The sequence below is a fragment of the Portunus trituberculatus genome, chromosome 48 (genome assembly GCF_017591435.1).
Source record: "Portunus trituberculatus isolate SZX2019 chromosome 48, ASM1759143v1, whole genome shotgun sequence".
Taxonomy (NCBI): Eukaryota; Metazoa; Arthropoda; class Malacostraca; order Decapoda; family Portunidae; genus Portunus; species Portunus trituberculatus.
In genome coordinates, this window is record NC_059302.1 from 15,380,541 (window position 1) to 15,400,461 (window position 19,921).

General features: G+C 48.9%; 1 protein-coding gene across 1 annotated transcript; it reads right to left on the minus strand.

The window, feature by feature from the left end:
• Window positions 1-689: 689 nt before the first annotated feature.
• On the minus strand, window positions 690-1,353 carry LOC123498425. The gene is made up of 2 exons (XM_045245530.1): window positions 1,104-1,353; window positions 690-946 (listed from the first exon to the last, which is right to left on the minus strand). The coding sequence occupies exons 1-2, from the start codon at window positions 1,351-1,353 to the stop codon at window positions 690-692; spliced, it is 507 nt and encodes a 168-aa protein (XP_045101465.1).
• Window positions 1,354-19,921: the final 18,568 nt, after the last annotated feature.

Sequence of the window (19,921 nt, forward strand, 5' to 3'; positions counted from 1 at the left end):
TTATCCTGCTTACTCACAGATTTGTGGGTAAAACCCCACAAAACGGCAACACTGCACTCTTGGCGACAAGCAGTGCTTGGCTTGCCGCCGGAAAACATATCGTACACCACGTACAAATAATAATATATCCAATATCCCCCGTAAGATAAATGTGTGCCTGCAACACATTAATCTGATATGTGTATGAACATAACGGGCTACGACGGCACGGGAGGGGAACGAACTAAACTTGGAATGGAGGTAAGTATACTCGTACGGGTGTGTATGTGCGTGTGTGTGTGTGTGTGTGTGTGTTACACATAGTCGCTCAGCCACCCGGTCGCCGCACCTGCCTCCTGGGTGCGGGGCGTAGCTGAGGTTGGGTGGGGGTTGAGACTTGTGCGGGTGTCGTGGTTGGTTGAGCGGCCGGCGGGGTTGGTGGGCGCAGGGTTGGCGGTGCGGGCGGTGGGGTTGACTTAGCGACGGGCCGCAGATGCTTCCTATTCCTGAGGCTTATTCGGCCGCTACCATCAAGCCTGACGGTGTACTGCCTGTAGGGCAGCGCCTCCACGATCAAGCCCGTGCGGTCCCACGTGCCCGAGGCCTGGTTCTGCATCCTTACTCGTGTGCCGGGGGACAGGGGCCGGAGCTGTCTGGGTGTGCAGGTTGCCATCAGGGTGTTGCCTTCCTCCCCCATTTTCACTTCTCTCTCACGCAGCGTCCTTCCCGTGCCTGTCCACCTTGTAATGTCGTCGGGCCGTTGGCACGCCATCACGCAGCTGCCTTCCGGTGGCAAGTTGGGCGGGGGACTTGTTGACAGATCGCAGCGGGGTGTTAAGGTACTGCAGCACAGCGAGGGAGGTTTTGTCCGTGTCCAATGAGCCCCCGCTACCTGTGTTGGCTCTGATGATTCTTTTGGCCGTCTTGACCGCTGCTTCGGCCCGCCCGTTTGACTGTGGGTACTGTGCTGAGGACAGGCGTGCAATGACACCCCACTTCTTGAGGAATTCCGACATTTCCTCGCTCGCCAGGTTCGGCCCCCCCATCAGTGGACAGCTGTTCCGGGGCGCCCCATCGCGTGAAGTACTGCCTCATTTGACTCTTGATTTTATTAGATGTAGCACCGTGTGGGAAATGGGCGAGTTCTAGCCATCCAGTGAGCCTGTCAGCGTAGACCATGTAGGTGTGCCCCTCATGCTGAAACATGTCCGCCACTGTGGATTGGAATGGGTACTCTGGGGGCGGCGTGATGACGAGTGTTTCTGAGGGCTGAGAGGGAGCGTGCGTCTCGCATGACGTGCACGACGCCCGGTAGTGCTGCAGGTCCCCTTCCAACCCGGGCCAGTATACACATTGCCTTGCCCTCCGCAGCATGGAATCTAGCCCTTGGTGACCAGCGTGTAAGTTTGCTCAGGAATCACGAGTCGCACACAACCCTGGTCAAAGGTGTATGTGACAAGGTCTTGAGAGACTGCCAACCGGTCCCTCACGCCATAGAACGGGCGCAGGCAGGCCACTTCTTGCGCCTTGTGCAGGTGCCAGTCCGCGGCCAACACTTTGGCCAGTAGTAGTTGGTAGACAGGGTCGTCGGCTGCAGATTTTCTCACCGCTGACTCGTCGAGAACGTGACCCTCGTGTTCGGCTGTGGCGATGACCACGGCTGCTACTGCCTCGGTGAGGTCCTCATCCAGGTTGGCGTCGGTGTCTGTGGTGGGGCTTCTGAGGGCTGGGTACCTGGACAGGAAGTCGGCTGCGGCGTTCCTTTTTCCTGGCAGATATTTGACTTGAAAGCGGTACTGTAGCGTTCGCTCCTTGAGCCGGAAGAGTCGTGGGTTGATGACTTCTGTGAGGGCCCTGTCCCCCAGCAGCTTGGTGAGAGGGCGGTGGTCGGTGACGATGGTGAGGTTCGGGCACCCCAACAAGAACAGCCGGGCTTTCTGGAGGCACCACACCACAGCCAAGGTTTCCCCCTCTACCGCGGCGTAACCAGTCTCGGCGGCCGTGAGGTGGCGGCTTCCGCACAGGGCCAGACGCCAGCCCGCCCTGCAGCAGAAGGGAGCGGCAGCAGACGAGCAGTGGCAGAACTGCTGCAGGATAATGAATCCAATGCCCTCCCTGCTCCAGTCTGTGAGGGCAACTGTGGGGCGGGTTTTGTCGTAATATGCCAGGCCGTCCTTTGCAAGCTGGCATATGGTGTCCTGAGCGCGGCGGAATTTCTCCTGCAGGTGCTCGTCCCAGTACACAGCCTTTCCGCACGGCTTCTTCAGGAGCTCCTGAAGGCGTTCATGATTGGGGCTGTGGCGAGGAATGGGGCAAGTTGATTGACAAACCCGTACCACGACCTGATGTCTGAGATGGAGGGCTTGTCAGGCATCCTGAAGCTTTTGATTGCCGCTAGGCGCTCGTCTGTGGGTTTGTACTCCTCCCAGCCGAGGCGAAAACCCACGAAATCCACCTCCCTCCGTGCGAACTGGAATTTTTCAGGCTTCAAAGTAATCCCCTTGGCTGCACAGGTCGCCAGAAACTCGTACGTGTGCCAGAATGCGTCTTCGATGTTGCTGTCGTAGAGGAGGGTGTCGTCGATACACTTGTGCTTCCTCACGATGCCTTGGATGGCGTCATCGAAGCGCTTTGTGTATGCGTCGCCAGCAGAACAGTGGCCCATGGGGGTCCGGAGGTACCTGAACCTCCCCCATGGGGTGATGAAGGTGGTGAGACTTCGACTCTCCTCGTCCAGCCTGACTTGGTGGTACCCCCAATAAGCGTCAGCCACTGTCTTGAAGCAATGTTTGGGGACACTAGACACCATGTCGAAGGGGCGGGGTGTGTGTGTCTCTCTGCGGCATGCGGCGTTGAGGCGCTGGTAATCGACGGTGCGCCGCGGTTGCCCTGATTTCTTTGCTACCACAACCATGCGGGCACACCACTCCGTGGGTTCCCCTGCCGGGACGGGCTCGATGACGCCTCGCCGTACGTCGTCTTCAAGCTGGGCTTTCACCTCGTCCTCCCAGTGTTTCGGCACCGAGGCGGGCGTGTGGCAGGCGTAGGGGACAGCGTTGGGTGCCAGGTGGATGTGGTGAGGCTCGCCGTCCATCACGGGCAGCGGGCTCCTTGTGGTGTTGAAGGCGGAGGCCGAGAAGTGTTGTAGTAGCCACTCCTCTAGCCGTCGTACGTGCTCCTCGTGTGGCGGGAATGGTATCGTGGCGGGCTTGGCAGGCGGCTGGGCAGGCTCGGCGGTCGTGTCACGCGCTTCCACTGCTTGCACTGTCGGCAGGGAGTGGTGAGGGAAGCCGGCGGGCACCAGCCCCAGCTCCTTGCACGCGCTCAGTGACAGGAACAGCGACCTGGCGGAGGGTACGAAGTATACTTCTTGCTGTGTAGCATGGCCGCCAAGGTAAATGTCACACCGGCACGATCCGAGGCACCGTAAGGGCAAGTCCGCTACATCCGCAAGCCTGCACGTCCCTGTAGCTGCGTGGGTTGTATGTTGAGACTGGACAGGAGGGCCGCCCCCGCGACGCACACCTGGGCGCCGGTGTCCGCCACAGCTGCTGTGCGGTGCTTGGCGCCCTTGCCAAGCGCCACTGTTACCTCTATGGTGGGTTGGCGGGACACGTTCGCGCCTGCCGTTGTCACTGATCCCGAGACGGCGTTGGCAGATGCAGTGCCGTGTGGGCGCTTGGAGCTCCTGCAGCACCTCTTGAAGTGGCCTTTCTTACGACAGGCGACGCAGACTGCTTCCCTGGCCGGGCAGGAAGCTCTGTCAGGGGCGTGCGAAGTACCACAGTTCCAGCAAGTACGTGAGGGCTGTGTCTTGCCAGAGGTGGTGGCAGCGGCGGCGTCGAGCGTCTGGTCCCCGTCCTCCTCGGCCCGCACGGTGCCAGCCGCGCGACTGCTTTCCCGCCAACCGCCCACGCCTGTGGTGTGTTGGCGGGCTGCCTCATATGCACAACACATGGCCCTTAGGGCGTCCACACTGCCTAACGAGTCACACGCTTGATACACCTGCTGTTTGAGGCCCGTGTCGCGGATGCCTACCACAAGCTTTTTCAATAGCAAGTACTCAGAGAGGTTGAGGCTGCACTGGGGACACTCGAAAGCGCAGTCGTTGACTTTCTGGGCGCCCCGTACGAAGTAGTCACTAACACACTCGTCCTGCCCTTGGCTGACACCGAAAAACTCTGCCCACTGCACTGCCGGGCTGGAGGAGCGAAGCACTAGGTTACCAATGGCGTCCAGCGCCTCCTGCTGTGTGAGGGCGCTCCACTGGTCGAAGGTGAATCTGGCGTCCAAGGCACGTTGCAGCGGGGGGCCACAGAGGAGTCTGACGTGATGGACCGCTTCCTGGCGTGGCCACTTGCAGAGGAGAAGCCAGCACTCCATGGACCGTTTCCACGACCTGAATGCAGCTGGTGTCATATCCAGGTCGCATTTCTCGGGGGCAGCCGAGAGAGGCACCCGAGGGGCGGGCGCTACGTTGCCTCGTGTGTTGAGCGCCGCCATGTTGGCCTGCAAGGTGGTGATGGCTTGTTGCTGGTCACTGATGGTCTGCCTTGCCTGCTGGAGGCTGCGAGGAACCACTGTCGTCGAGGGGATCGGCGAGGTAGAGGCATCTTGACCGGTGTAGGTAAGGGTTTCACTGCGCCATGTAAGATAGCTAGGCAGGGGAGCGAGACACAGGGACACACATCTTTCCTTTATTGGGCTCGGCCCGGAACTGAGGATACACTCTTGGCGACAAGCAGTGCTTGGCTTGCCGCCGGGAAAACATATCGTACACCACGTACAAATAATAATATATCCATATATATATATATATATATATATATATATATATATATATATATATATATATATATATATATATATATATATATATATATATATATATATATATATATATATATATATATATATATATATATAATGAAAACTGTATATTGATAAAAGCTTACGTACAGTGTCAATGTGCATGTATCTCCAAGGGGTCAACGTATCAGTCAACCGTCAGTCCATCACTCTCCGCAACACAACCTACACTGGAAAACCGTTATTATTTATTTCTTTATTTATTGTTGCCCATTATTGCCACATAATGAGAATGTTTTGTTTTTTTCATACCGTTATACGTCAAATAGAACATATGATAAGAGAAGGAAAACTCGCCCTTCACCATACTAACACTAAGAGTCACACTAATAAGATCATTTTGTCACTTGACACTGACTGTGACTGACAACATCTCTCTCCTTTTTCCTTCCCTCCCCAGTCCCCAGCCCCTCTCTCTCTCTGAAATGTTGACATCGATATTTTTTTCTTTACACAATTATTCCAGTACCTTATTACATATATATATATATATATATATATATATATATATATATATATATATATATATATATATATATATATATATATATAAAATACTTTGCCACTCAATTATCGTATATTGGTGTGCGATTCTTACCTATGTATCGTACATCGTACAAACAGCCATATTATCGTACAAATACGATAATTGTCGTACAATTAACATCACTGTACCGCACGCTAACACTCACAAAGCCAGCCCGCACAAACACACATATGCACATACACACATTCGTAACAGTTTTATAAGTGATAAATTTAGTGTAGGTCCATCCTGATTTTAAACTATATTCCATTAATCGTTTCGCCCACCATTGCAGTTCTTTCATACGTTGGTTGTATATAGGTTTCTGTATTGTTTTGTATGTTCTGTTTGGTATATATTTTTCCATAGTTGAGGTTATTGCAGTCATCCACTCTTTCGTTGAGTTTTCCAAGTTAGTTTGGTTAATGTATGGATTTGTGTTTATGTTTTTTATGTTTTAAGTTTTGCTTCTTGTTTGAATTCTTCCCAGTTAGTTTTGTAGGTGGTGTGTTTACTCTAATAGGATCTTTATGATTATAGGTATGTGGTCTGAGTCAATTGTTGGTCCTGGTTGGACAAGTATATTGTGGTATGTTTTATTGTTGTTAGTATTATGTCTGGGGTGGATAAGGTATTGTGAGATATGTAAGTTGGGAAATCTAGGCCTATGTGTGCTAATTTACGATTATTGATCCGTATCATTAGAGCTTTGCCTACAATAATATTCATTTTGTTGTCTAATTTGGGGTGATGTGTGTTCAAGTCCTCAATGATGTAGGTTGGTATTGATTGGGACGCTATTCCATGGAAGTCTAGGATTGGTTGATACGGTCTTCGAGGTGGAAGATATGTTGTTACGATGTTTATTGGACCTGTACTTGTTTGTATTGTAATTTATATGGTGGAAATTCGATGACTCGATATCAATATCGGTTTTTTGGCTCTCCCATTGCTATTTTTTCACTGAATTCAATAATATTTATACACAAGGTGTACGTTTATAGTGTACATCTTCAGTGTTAATTTGGTACAGAAATGTGGCGTAGTTTTTTTGCAATAAATATTTTTTCGTCGAGAAGAAAATAATTCAAAATACCATTATAAAATCAAAACTAATAACAGTGTGGCAATTTCCTCTTAACCACATATAATATACATAACAACAAATAAATGTCAGCATCGGCATACACATAACCTATGTTATAAAAATTTCATTACACGCCAAATTGTTACCTTTTTTCATAAAAAATTTGAGTTTATAAGCCTGTTGTAAATTTATTTGAGTGAGTTCATGCATTATCATGCTGGCATTTGTTAAGATGAGGTTGTTGATCATTTTGCTGCAAAAGTTTTGAAATTGACCAATTACTGAAAAAGTTATTCAACAATATATGCTGAAAACTGAAAGTCGAGAAAAACGCATTTTTCTGTGAACATCTTCAAAACCCCCACATAACTCACTCCAATATGTACCAAACTCAGATATGTACTTACATAATCCCTTGACAACTGCTTGGAGGCTGGTAGTGGCTGTTTAGATAGTTTCAGGCCATGTTACATCATGGGAATGTCGTCTATATAGCCTCTCTGAATGGTGAGCTCTCACTTGCCTGTCAGCCTTACAGGCTCCTGGTCCCGTTATTATCATATTAGAATATATAACATATCACTGATAGGTTCTGAATGGTGAACAACACTGTCACATTTGTCACACCGAAGATTTATAGTACAATCAAACAAATAACTTGTCACTTTTGCGGTGATTCCGTTGCCACATTCACATTTCACCAAATTGAAAATTGTTTGCAGTCTTTGTAATGATATCACTAACAAGGCACTATCCTCACTAGTTTGGTGAACTTCACTCTCCTCTGGTGGCAGGAGACTATGCCTGTAGCTTGCAGCAGACACGTGAGGTCGGGAGTGGCAGGGGTGGTGGCGGCAGGTGGAAGCCTTGCCAGTACTACCACCACGTGTCTCAGGCTCCTCACTTTCTTCTCTTTTCCACCTTTTCAAGGCTTTCTGGCGGGCTGTTTCAACCTGAGTCTTTCTTTACCACTTACGTGGCATTGTCACAATTTGGGGACTCAACACGTGTAAGTACGATCAACAGGTAGGCTGCAGGCACGCACACTTCCTAAGGCTGTATCAATTGGTACTGAGGATTTAGCATCTTCCTCAACCTCACTGCCTGATCTAAACTGTCGTACAAGTACATCACGCAAAAAAAAAAAAAAAAACAGCTCAAAAAGGAAATAAATACAAGCAAAACAAAGACTAGAAGAAAAGGGCGTGTGCGCTTGGGTATTTAAAGGCCGGCCTTTAAACCCGCCATTACCAGGTAAGCATGCGTTATGCGCCTGGCAACTTCGGCCATAGCTTCCCTCTCCAGAGACGAACCCGTACCAAGTTTCCAATTTTTCAATTTTTTTGACCAAATTAACGAATTTCCCCCTATTTATAGTATGTCGTAATCATCTTTTGTGTTTCAGGTTATGTTTAACGAGAATAGCTGAACCGTCGAGCATTTCATCACTGGAGTTCATAAGGTAAGTAGTGTAAGACGTTTTCCTGGCCTCTCTGGCCTTGATTCTCGGAAGGCTTACGAGTATATTTCTTGTCACTCATGGCAGGAGCTGGGAACCCAAGGCCTACTCTGTTACGTACAGTACTGTTCAGCTAGTCCACTTGTACCATGCACGGGTACTGTTGGTTGAACCGATGTAGTGAGTAGGTGAGTGAAGAGTGGCACTGTGAGACCGTCACCGTGGTGTGGACTGTTGACTGAACGTGATCAAAGTTCAAAACAGGAAGCGTACGGGTCCGGCGCGGCGGGCGAGGCGGAGGCGCTGCAGCACTCAAAGCAACAGGATAACAAACCACTGTTGCATGCACGGGTCCCGGACGCTTCCTATTTTTCATATCTTGACTGAGCGTACGGCAGGATGCAATAATAATAATAATAATAATAATAATAATAATAATAATAATAATAATGTAATCGTAGATTTATATATTCAGCATAAAAGTCCTAAAACTACCCACACATACAATGAACACCCATAAATTTTACCCACAAATAGACTTAAAATCGCCTCACCCACAAAGGCACCCACAATTATCCTGCTTACTCACAGATTTGTGGGTAAAACCCCACAAAACGGCAACACTGCACTCTTGGCGACAAGCAGTGCTTGGCTTGCCGCCGGGAAAACATATCGTACACCACGTACAAATAATAATATATCCAATATCCCCCCGTAAGATAAATGTGTGCCTGCAACACATTAATCTGATATGTGTATGAACATAACGGGCTACGACGGCACGGGAGGGGAACGAACTAAACTTGGAATGGAGGTAAGTATACACGTACGGGTGTGTATGTGTGTGTGTGTGTGTGTTACACATAGTCGCTCAGCCACCCCGGTCGCCGCACCTGCCTCCTGGGTGCGGGGCGTAGCTGAGGTTGGGTGGGGGTTGAGACTTGTGCGGGTGTCGTGGTTGGTTGAGCGGCCGGCGGGGTTGGTGGGCGCAGGGTTGGCGGTGCGGGCGGTGGGGTTGACTCAGCGACGGGCCGCAGATGCTTCCTGTTCCTGAGGCTTATTCGGCCGCTACCATCAAGCCTGACGGTGTACTGCCTGTAGGGCAGCGCCTCCACGATCAAGCCCGTGCGGTCCCACGTGCCCGAGGCCTGGTTCTGCATCCTTACTCGTGTGCCGGGGGACAGGGGCCGGAGCTGTCTGGGTGTGCAGGTTGCCATCAGGGTGTTGCCTTCCTCCCCCATTTTCACTTCTCTCTCACGCAGCGTCCTTCCCCAGTGCCTGTCCACCTTGTAATGTCGTCGGGCCGTTGGCACGCCATCACGCAGCTGCCTTCCGGTGGCAAGTTGGGCGGGGGACTTGTTGACAGATCGCAGCGGGGTGTTAAGGTACTGCAGCACAGCGAGGGAGGTTTTGTCCGTGTCCAATGAGCCCCCGCTACCTGTGTTGGCTCTGATGATTCTTTTGGCCGTCTTGACCGCTGCTTCGGCCCGCCCGTTTGACTGTGGGTACTGTGCTGAGGACAGGCGTGCAATGACACCCCACTTCTTGAGGAATTCCGACATTTCCTCGCTCGCCAGGTTCGGCCCCCCATCAGTGGACAGCTGTTCCGGGGCGCCCCATCGCGTGAAGTACTGCCTCATTTGACTCTTGATTTTATTAGATGTAGCACCGTGTGGGAAATGGGCGAGTTCTAGCCATCCAGTGAGCCTGTCAGCGTAGACCATGTAGGTGTGCCCCTCATGCTGAAACATGTCCGCCACTGTGGATTGGAATGGGTACTCTGGGGGCGGCGTGATGACGAGTGTTTCTGAGGGCTGAGAGGGAGCGTGCGTCTCGCATGACGTGCACGACGCCCGGTAGTGCTGCAGGTCCCTTCCAACCCGGGCCAGTATACACATTGCCTTGCCCTCCGCAGCATGGAATCTAGCCCTTGGTGACCAGCGTGTAAGTTTGCTGTTTGCTCAGGAATCACGAGTCGCACACAACCCTGGTCAAAGGTGTATGTGACAAGGTCTTGAGAGACTGCCAACCGGTCCCTCACGCCATAGAACGGGCGCAGGCAGGCCACTTCTTGCGCCTTGTGCAGGTGCCAGTCCGCGGCCAACACTTTGGCCAGTAGTAGTTGGTAGACAGGGTCGTCGGCTGCAGATTTTCTCACCGCTGACTCGTCGAGAACGTGACCCTCGTGTTCGGCTGTGGCGATGACCACGGCTGCTACTGCCTCGGTGAGGTCCTCATCCAGGTTGGCGTCGGTGTCTGTGGTGGGGCTTCTGAGGGCTGGGTACCTGGACAGGAAGTCGGCTGCGGCGTTCCTTTTTCCTGGCAGATATTTGACTTGAAAGCGGTACTGTAGCGTTCGCTCCTTGAGCCGGAAGAGTCGTGGGTTGATGACTTCTGTGAGGGCCCTGTCCCCCAGCAGCTTGGTGAGAGGGCGGTGGTCGGTGACGATGGTGAGGTTCGGGCACCCCAACAAGAACAGCCGGGCTTTCTGGAGGCACCACACCACAGCCAAGGTTTCCCCCTCTACCGCGGCGTAACCAGTCTCGGCGGCCGTGAGGTGGCGGCTTCCGCACAGGGCCAGACGCCAGCCCGCCCTGCAGCAGAAGGGAGCGGCAGCAGACGAGCAGTGGCAGAACTGCTGCAGGATAATGAATCCAATGCCCTCCCTGCTCCAGTCTGTGAGGGCAACTGTGGGCGGGTTTTGTCGTAATATGCCAGGCCGTCCTTTGCAAGCTGGCATATGGTGTCCTGAGCGCGGCGGAATTTCTCCTGCAGGTGCTCGTCCCAGTACACAGCCTTTCCGCACGGCTTCTTCAGGAGCTCCTGAAGGCGTTCATGATTGAGGCTGTGGCGAGGAATGGGGCAAGTTGATTGACAAACCCGTACCACGACCTGATGTCTGAGATGGAGGGCTTGTCAGGCATCCTGAAGCTTTTGATTGCCGCTAGGCGCTCGTCTGTGGGTTTGTACTCCTCCCAGCCGAGGCGAAAACCCACGAAATCCACCTCCCTCCGTGCGAACTGGAATTTTTCAGGCTTCAAAGTAATCCCCTTGGCTACACAGGTCGCCAGAAACTCGTACGTGTGCCAGAATGCGTCTTCGATGTTGCTGTCGTAGAGGAGGGTGTCGTCGATACACTTGTGCTTCCTCACGATGCCTTGGATGGCGTCATCGAAGCGCTTTGTGTATGCGTCACCAGCAGAACAGTGGCCCATGGAGGTCCGGAGGTACCTGAACCTCCCCATGGGGTGATGAAGGTGGTGAGACTTCGACTCTCCTCGTCCAGCCTGACTTGGTGGTACCCCCAATAAGCATCAGCCACTGTCTTGAAGCAATGTTTGGGGACACTAGACACCATGTCGAAGGGGGCGGGGGTGTGGTGTGTCTCTCTGCGGCATGCGGCGTTGAGGCGCTGGTAATCGACGGTGCGCCGCGGTTGCCCTGATTTCCTTGCTACCACAACCATGCGGGCACACCACTCCGTGGGTTCCCCTGCCGGGACGGGCTCGATGACGCCTCGCCGTACGTCGTCTTCAAGCTGGGCTTTCACCTCGTCCTCCCAGTGTTTCGGCACCGAGGCGGGCGTGTGGCAGGCGTAGGGGACAGCGTTGGGTGCCAGGTGGATGTGGTGAGGCTCGCCGTCCATCACGGGCAGCGGGCTCCTTGTGGTGTTGAAGGCGGAGGCCGAGAAGTGTTGTAGTAGCCACTCCTCTAGCCGTCGTACGTGCTCCTCGTGTGGCGGGAATGGTATCGTGGCGGGCTTGGCAGGCGGCTGGGCAGGCTCGGCGGTCGTGTCACGCGCTTCCACTGCTTGCACTGTCGGCAGGGAGTGGTGAGGGAAGCCGGCGGGCACCAGCCCCAGCTCCTTGCACGCGCTCAGTGACAGGAACACCGACCTGGCGGAGGGTACGAAGTATACTTCTTGCTGTGTAGCATGGCCGCCAAGGTAAATGTCACACCGGCACGATCCGATGCACCGTAAGGGCAAGTCCGCTACATTCCGCAAGCCTGCACGTCCCTGTAGCTGCGTGGGTTGTATGTTGAGACTGGACAGGAGGGCCGCCCCCGCGACGCACACCTGGGCGCCGGTGTCCGCCACAGCTGCTGTGTGGTGCTTGGCGCCCTTGCCAAGCGCCACTGTTACCTCTATGGTGGGTTGGCGGGACACGTTCGCGCCTGCCGTTGTCACTGATCCCGAGACGGCGTTGGCAGATGCAGTGCCGTGTGGGCGCTTGGAGCTCCTGCAGCACCTCTTGAAGTGGCCTTTCTTACGACAGGCGACGCAGACTGCTTCCCTGGCCGGGCAGGAAGCTCTGTCAGGGGCGTGCGAAGTACCACAGTTCCAGCAAGTACGTGAGGGCTGTGTCTTGCCAGAGGTGGTGGCAGCGGCGGCGTCGAGCGTCTGGTCCCCGTCCTCCTCGGCCCGCACGGTGCCAGCCGCGCGACTGCTTTCCCGCCAACCGCCCACGCCTGTGGTGTGTTGGCGGGCTGCCTCATATGCACAACACATGGCCCTTAGGGCGTCCACACTGCCTAACGAGTCACACGCTTGATACACCTGCTGTTTGAGGCCCGTGTCGCGGATGCCTACCACAAGCTTTTTCAATAGCAAGTACTCAGAGGTTGAGGCTGCACTGGGGACACTCGAAAGCGCAGTCGTTGACTTTCTGGGCGCCCCGTACGAAGTAGTCACTAACACACTCGTCCTGCCCTTGGCTGACACCGAAAAACTCTGCCCACTGCACTGCCGGGCTGGAGGAGCGAAGCACTAGGTTACCAATGGCGTCCAGCGCCTCCTGCTGTGTGAGGGCGCTCCACTGGTCGAAGGTGAATCTGGCGTCCAAGGCACGTTGCAGCGGGGGGCCACAGAGGAGTCTGACGTGATGGACCGCTTCCTGGCGTGGCCACTTGCAGAGGAGAAGCCAGCACTCCATGGACCGTTTCCACGACCTGAATGCAGCTGGTGTCATATCCAGGTCGCATTTGTCGGGGGCAGCCGAGAGAGGCACCCGAGGGGCGGGCGCCACGTTGCCTCGTGTGTTGAGCGCCGCCATGTTGGCCTGCAAGGTGGTGATGGCTTGTTGCTGGTCACTGATGGTCCGCCTTGCTGCTGGAGGCTGCGAGGAACCATTGTCGTCGAGGCCCTAGGCGTCGAGTGAGGGGATCGGCGAGGTAGAGGCATCTTGACCGGTGTAGGTAAGGGTTTCACTGCGCCATGTAAGATAGCTAGGCAGGGGAGCGAGACACAGGGACACACGTCTCTCCTTTATTGGGTTCGGCCCGGAACTGAGGATACACTCTTGGCGACAAGCAGTGCTTGGCTTGCCGCCGGGAAAACATATCGTACACCACGTACAAATAATAATATATCCAATATATATATATATATATATATATATATATATATATATATATATATATATATATATATATATATATATATATATATATATATATATATATATATATATATATATATATATATATATATATATATATATATTAAAACTGTATATTGATAAAAGCTTACGTACAGTGTCAATGTGCATGTATCTCCAAGGGGTCAACGTATCAGTCAACCGTCAGTCCATCACTCTCCGCAACACAACCTACACTGGAAAACCGTTATTATTTATTTCTTTATTTATTGTTGCCCATTATTGCCACATAATGAGAATGTTTTGTTTTTTCATACCGTTATACGTCAAATAGAACATATGATAAGAGAAGGAAAACTCGCCCTTCACCATACTAACACTAAGAGTCACACTAATAAGATCATTTTGTCACTTGACACTGACTGTGACTGACAACATCTCTCTCCTTTTTCCTTCCCTCCCCAGTCCCCAGCCCCTCTCTCTCTCTGAAATGTTGACATCGATATTTTTTTCTTTACACAATTATTCCAGTACCTTATTACAAATATATATATATATATATATATATATATATATATATATATATATATATATATATATATATATATATATATATATAAATACTTTGCCACTCAATTATCGTATATTGGTGTGCGATTCTTACCTATGTATCGTACATCGTACAAACAGCCATATTATCGTACAAATACGATAATTGTCGTACAATTAACATCACTGTACCGCACGCTAACACTCACAAAGCCAGCCCGCACAAACACACATATGCACATACACACACATTCGTAACAGTTTTATAAGTGATAAATTTAGTGTAGGTCCATCCTGATTTTAAACTATATTCCATTAATCGTTTCGCCCACCATTGCAGTTCTTTCATACGTTGGTTGTATATAGGTTTCTGTATTGTTTTGTATGTTCTGTTTGGTATATATTTTTCCATAGTTGAGGTTATTGCAGTCATCCACTCTTTCGTTGAGTTTTCCAAGTTAGTTTGGTTAATGTATGGATTTGTGTTTATGTTTTTATGTTTTAAGTTTTGCTTCTTGTTTGAATTCTTCCCAGTTAGTTTTGTAGGTGGTGTGTTTACTCTAATAGGATCTTTATGATTATAGGTATGTGGTCTGAGTCAATTGTTGGTCCTGGTTGGACAAGTATATTGTGGTATGTTTTATTGTTGTTAGTATTATGTCTGGGGTGGATAAGGTATTGTGAGATATGTAAGTTAAATCTAGGCCTATGTGTGCTAATTTACGATTATTGATCCGTATCATTAGAGCTTTGCCTACAATAATATTCATTTTGTTGTCTAATTTGGGGTGATGTGTGTTCAAGTCCTCAATGATGTAGGTTGGTATTGATTGGGACGCTATTCCATGGAAGTCTAGGATTGGTTGATACGGTCTTCGAGGTGGAAGATATGTTGTTACGATGTTTATTGGACCTGTACTTGTTTGTATTGTAATTTATATGGTGGAAATTCGATGACTCGATATCAATATCGGTTTTTTGGCTCTCCCATTGCTATTTTTTCACTGAATTCAATAATATTTATACACAAGGTGTACGTTTATAGTGTACATCTTCAGTGTTAATTTGGTACAGAAATGTGGCGTAGTTTTTTTGCAATAAATATTTTTTCGTCGAGAAGAAAATAATTCAAAATACCATTATAAAATCAAAACTAATAACAGTGTGGCAATTTCCTCTTAACCATATAATATACATAACAACAAATAAATGTCAGCATCGGCATACACATAACCTATGTTATAAAAATTTCATTACACGCCAAATTGTTACCTTTTTTTCATAAAAAAATTTGAGTTTATAAGCCTGTTGTAAATTTATTTGAGTGAGTTCATGCATTATCATGCTGGCATTTGTTAAGATGAGGTTGTTGATCATTTTGCTGCAAAAAGTTTTGAAATTGACCAGTTACTGAAAAAGTTATTCAACAATATATGCTGAAAAACTGAAAGTCGAGAAAACGCATTTTTCTGTGAACATCTTCAAAACCCCATAACTCACTCCAATATGTACCAAACTCAGATGTACTTGCATAATCCCTTGACAACTGCTTGGAGGCTGGTAGTGGCTGTTTAGATAGTTTCAGGCCATGTTACATCATGGGAATGTCGTCTATAGCCTCTCTGAATGGTGAGCTCTCACTTGCCTGTCAGCCTTACAGGCTCCTGGTCCCGTTATAAGACGTTTTCCTGGCCCTCTCTGGCCTTGATTCTCGGAAGGCTTACGGTCCGGATGGAGTCCCTCCTGTTGTTCTCAAAAACTGTGCTTCCGAACTCGCTCACTGCCTGGTCAAACTCTTTCATCTGTGTCTCTCTACTTCTATTTATCCTTCTTGCTGGAAGTTTGCTCACATTCAACCTGTCCCTAAAAAAGGTGACCACTCCAATCCTTCTAACTACCGCCCTATAGCTTTGATTTCCTGCCTTTCTAAAGCCTTTGAGTCTATCCTTAATAGGAAGATAATGAGGCATCTATCAGCTCACAACCTTCTCTCTGATTGCCAGTATGGTTTCCGTAAAGGCAGATCTACTGGTGATCTTCTTACTTTCCTAACTGAATCTTGGTCATCCTCTTTTAGGGACTTCGGTGAAACCTTTGCTGTCGGCCTTGACATATCGAAAGCCTTCGATAGAGTCTGGCACAAATCTTTAATTTCTAAACTACCCTCCTACGGATTCTATCCTTCTCTCTGTACCTTCATCTCCAGTTTCCTTTCCGATCGTTCTATTGCTGCTGTAGTAGACGGTCACTGTTCTTCCCTAAAACTATCAACAGTGGTGTTCCACAGGGTTCTGTCCTATCACCCACTCTCTTTCTATTATTCATCAATGATCTCCTAAATCTGACTCAATGCCCTATCCACTCCTATGCTGATGATACCACCTTGCATTATTCAACAGCGTTCAACAGACGCCCAACCCAACAACAATTAAATGACTCAAGGCGAGATGCTATAGGACGCCTAACTTCTGATCTTTCACTTGTTTCTGATTGGGGCAGAAAACCTGGTTTTGTTCAATGCCTCAAAAACTCAATTTCTACAACTATCTACTCGACATAACCTTCCAGACAACTATCCTCTCTTCTTCAATAACACTCAACTTCCCTCTCCTCTACATTAAACACACTCGGTCTATCCTTCACTAAAAATCTAAACTGGAAATTTCACATCTCTACTCTTGCTAAATCAGCTTCCAAGAAGTTAGGTGTCCTATGGCGTCTTCGTCCATTTTCTCTCCCTCCCAGCTGCTTGCTCTGTACAAGGGCCTTATCCGCCCGTGTATGGAGTATGGCTCTCATGTCTGGGGGATCACACACAGCTTTACTAAACAAGGTGGAATCTAAAGCTTTTCGTCTTATCAACTCTTCTCCTCTAACTGACTGTCTTGATTCTTTAAGTCACCGCCGCAATTTTTTGTTTTCTCTTTCTACTTTCCTCTTAACAGGGCCTGGCAACCAGCAGGATTTTTTTTTCCAACACTTTGTTTGCCCTTGGCCAGTGCCCTTGTAATGTAAAAAAAAAAAAAAAAAAAAAAATCAAAATTTAATAATGGCTTCACCACGCCCTGCCTCAGAGTCCCCTCTGGGAGGGACCATAAATGTCCCCAGGTCGGACTGCCCCTCTGCTGTCGACCTTGGGTGTCTTGACACTTCATCTAATACTTTCACTATCAATTTCTGCAACATTCGTGGCCTTCGTTCTAATTTTCAATCTGTGGAACACCACCTCTCCTCTACTAAACCTCATCTTCTCTTCCTAACCGAAACACAGTTGTCTGTGACTACTGACAGCAGCCCTTTTCTGTTCCCTCCTACTTGCTCTATCCTCATTTTCAATCCAAAGCTGGATGTTGCGCATACGTGCGTAACGACACCACTGCTCTCGTGCCCACAATCTTGAATCTTCAGAATTTTCTACCATCTGGCTAAGACTTCAATGTCACTCTCTAACTAAATTCATCTGTGCTGTATACCTCTCACCTAATTCCTCTGACTATGTAAAATTCTTTGACTATTTGACTTCCAAGGTGGAGCACATCTTATCTCACTTTCCTTTTGCTGAGATCTCCATTTTAGGGATTTCAATGTTCACCACCAGCTTTGGCTTTCATCTTCTTTCACTGACCAACCTGGTGAACAAACCTTCAACTTTGCTATCCTTCATGACCTAGAGCAGCTAGTGAAGTTCCCTACCCGTATTCCTGACCGCCTTGGAGACACGCCCAACATTCTTGATCTTTTCCTAACCTCCAACCCTTCTGCTTACTCTGTTAAACTTTCCTCTCCGTTGGGCTCCTCCGACCACAATCTAATTTCCGTTACCAGTTCTATCACTCCAGTGCAGCCTCAGGACCCGCCTAAGCGGAGGTGCTTCTGGCATTTTAACTCTGCTAAGTGGGAGGAACTAAGGCAGTACTATTCTGATTTCCCTTGGGATGATTATTGTTTTCATGTCAGAGATCCTTCTCTTTGTGCCGAGCGCATAACAGAGGTGATTATCTCTGGCATGGAGCTATACATTCCTCATACTTTCTCTAACCCTAAAGCTAAAAAGCCTTGGTTTAACTCTGCTTGTTCTCGTGCTGTCAATGATAGAGGCGGCTCACAAACGGTTCCGTAGCCATCCAACTGCTGAAACTCATGCCCTATATATTTCTGCCCGTAATCATGCCAAATCTATTCTCCAACTTACTAAAAACTCTTTCATCAATAGAAAATGTCAAAGTCTTTCCAATTCTAACTCCTCTCGAGATTTCTGGCATCTAGCCAATAATATCTCTAACAACTTTACTTCTTCGTCTTTCCCTCCTTTACTTCATCCAGATGGCTCTACAGCTGTCTCTTCTTTTCTAAAGCTGAACTCTTCGCTCAAACCTTTGCTACCAACTCAACTTTGGATGATTCTGGGCATATTCCTCCTACTCCTCCACCCTCTGACTACTTCATCCCTAAAATTAAAATTCTTTATAAAGACGTTTTCCTGGCCCTCTCTGGCCTTGATTCTCGGAAGGCTTACGGTCCGGATGGAGTCCCTCCTGTTGTTCTCAAAAACTGTGCTTCCGAACTCGCTCACTGCCTGGTCAAACTCTTTCATCTGTGTCTCTCTACTTCTATTTATCCTTCTTGCTGGAAGTTTGCTCACATTCAACCTGTCCCTAAAAAGGTGACCACTCCAATCCTTCTAACTACCGCCCTATAGCTTTGATTTCCTGCCTTTCTAAAGCCTTTGAGTCTATCCTTAATAGGAAGATAATGAGGCATCTATCAGCTCACAACCTTCTCTCTGATTGCCAGTATGGTTTCCGTAAAGGCAGATCTACTGGTGATCTTCTTACTTTCCTAACTGAATCTTGGTCATCCTCTTTTAGGGACTTCGGTGAAACCTTTGCTGTCGGCCTTGACATATCGAAAGCCTTCGATAGAGTCTGGCACAAATCTTTAATTTCTAAACTACCCTCCTACGGATTCTATCCTTCTCTCTGTACCTTCATCTCCAGTTTCCTTTCCGATCGTTCTATTGCTGCTGTAGTAGACGGTCACTGTTCTTCCCTAAAACTATCAACAGTGGTGTTCCACAGGGTTCTGTCCTATCACCCACTCTCTTTCTATTATTCATCAATGATCTCCTAAATCTGACTCAATGCCCTATCCACTCCTATGCTGATGATACCACCTGCATTATTCAACAGCGTTCAACAGACGCCCAACCCAACAACAATTAAATGACTCAAGGCGAGATGCTATAGGACGCCTAACTTCTGATCTTTCACTTGTTTCTGATTGGGGCAGAGAAAACCTGGTTTTGTTCAATGCCTCAAAAACTCAATTTCTACAACTATCTACTCGACATAACCTTCCAGACAACTATCCTCTCTTCTTCAATAACACTCAACTTCCCTCTCCTCTACATTAAACACACTCGGTCTATCCTTCACTAAAAATCTAAACTGGAAATTTCACATCTCTACTCTTGCTAAATCAGCTTCCAAGAAGTTAGGTGTCCTATGGCGTCTTCGTCCATTTTCTCTCCCTCCCAGCTGCTTGCTCTGTACAAGGGCCTTATCCGCCCGTGTATGGAGTATGGCTCTCATGTCTGGGGGATCCACACACAGCTTTACTAAACAAGGTGGAATCTAAAGCTTTTCGTCTTATCAACTCTTCTCCTCTAACTGACTGTCTTGATTCTTTAAGTCACCGCCGCAATGTTGCATCTTTATCTGTCTTCTACCGCTGTTTTCATGCTGTCTGCTCTTCTGAACTTGCTAACTGCATGCCTTCCCCCTCCTGCGGCCTCGCTGCACAAGACTCTCTACTTCTTCTCATCCCTATTCTGTCCATCTTCCTAATGCAAGAGTTAACCAGTATCTTCACTCCTTCATTCCCTACACTGGTAAACTCTGGAACTCTCTACCTGTGTCTGTATTTCCACCTGCCTATGACTTAAACTCTTTCAAAGAGGTGTCAAGACACCTCTTACGTTAACTGGACCCTCCTTTTAGATTTTTTGTTTTTCTCTTTCTACTTTCCTCTTAACAGGGCCTGGCAACCAGCGGGATTTTTTTTCCAACACTTTG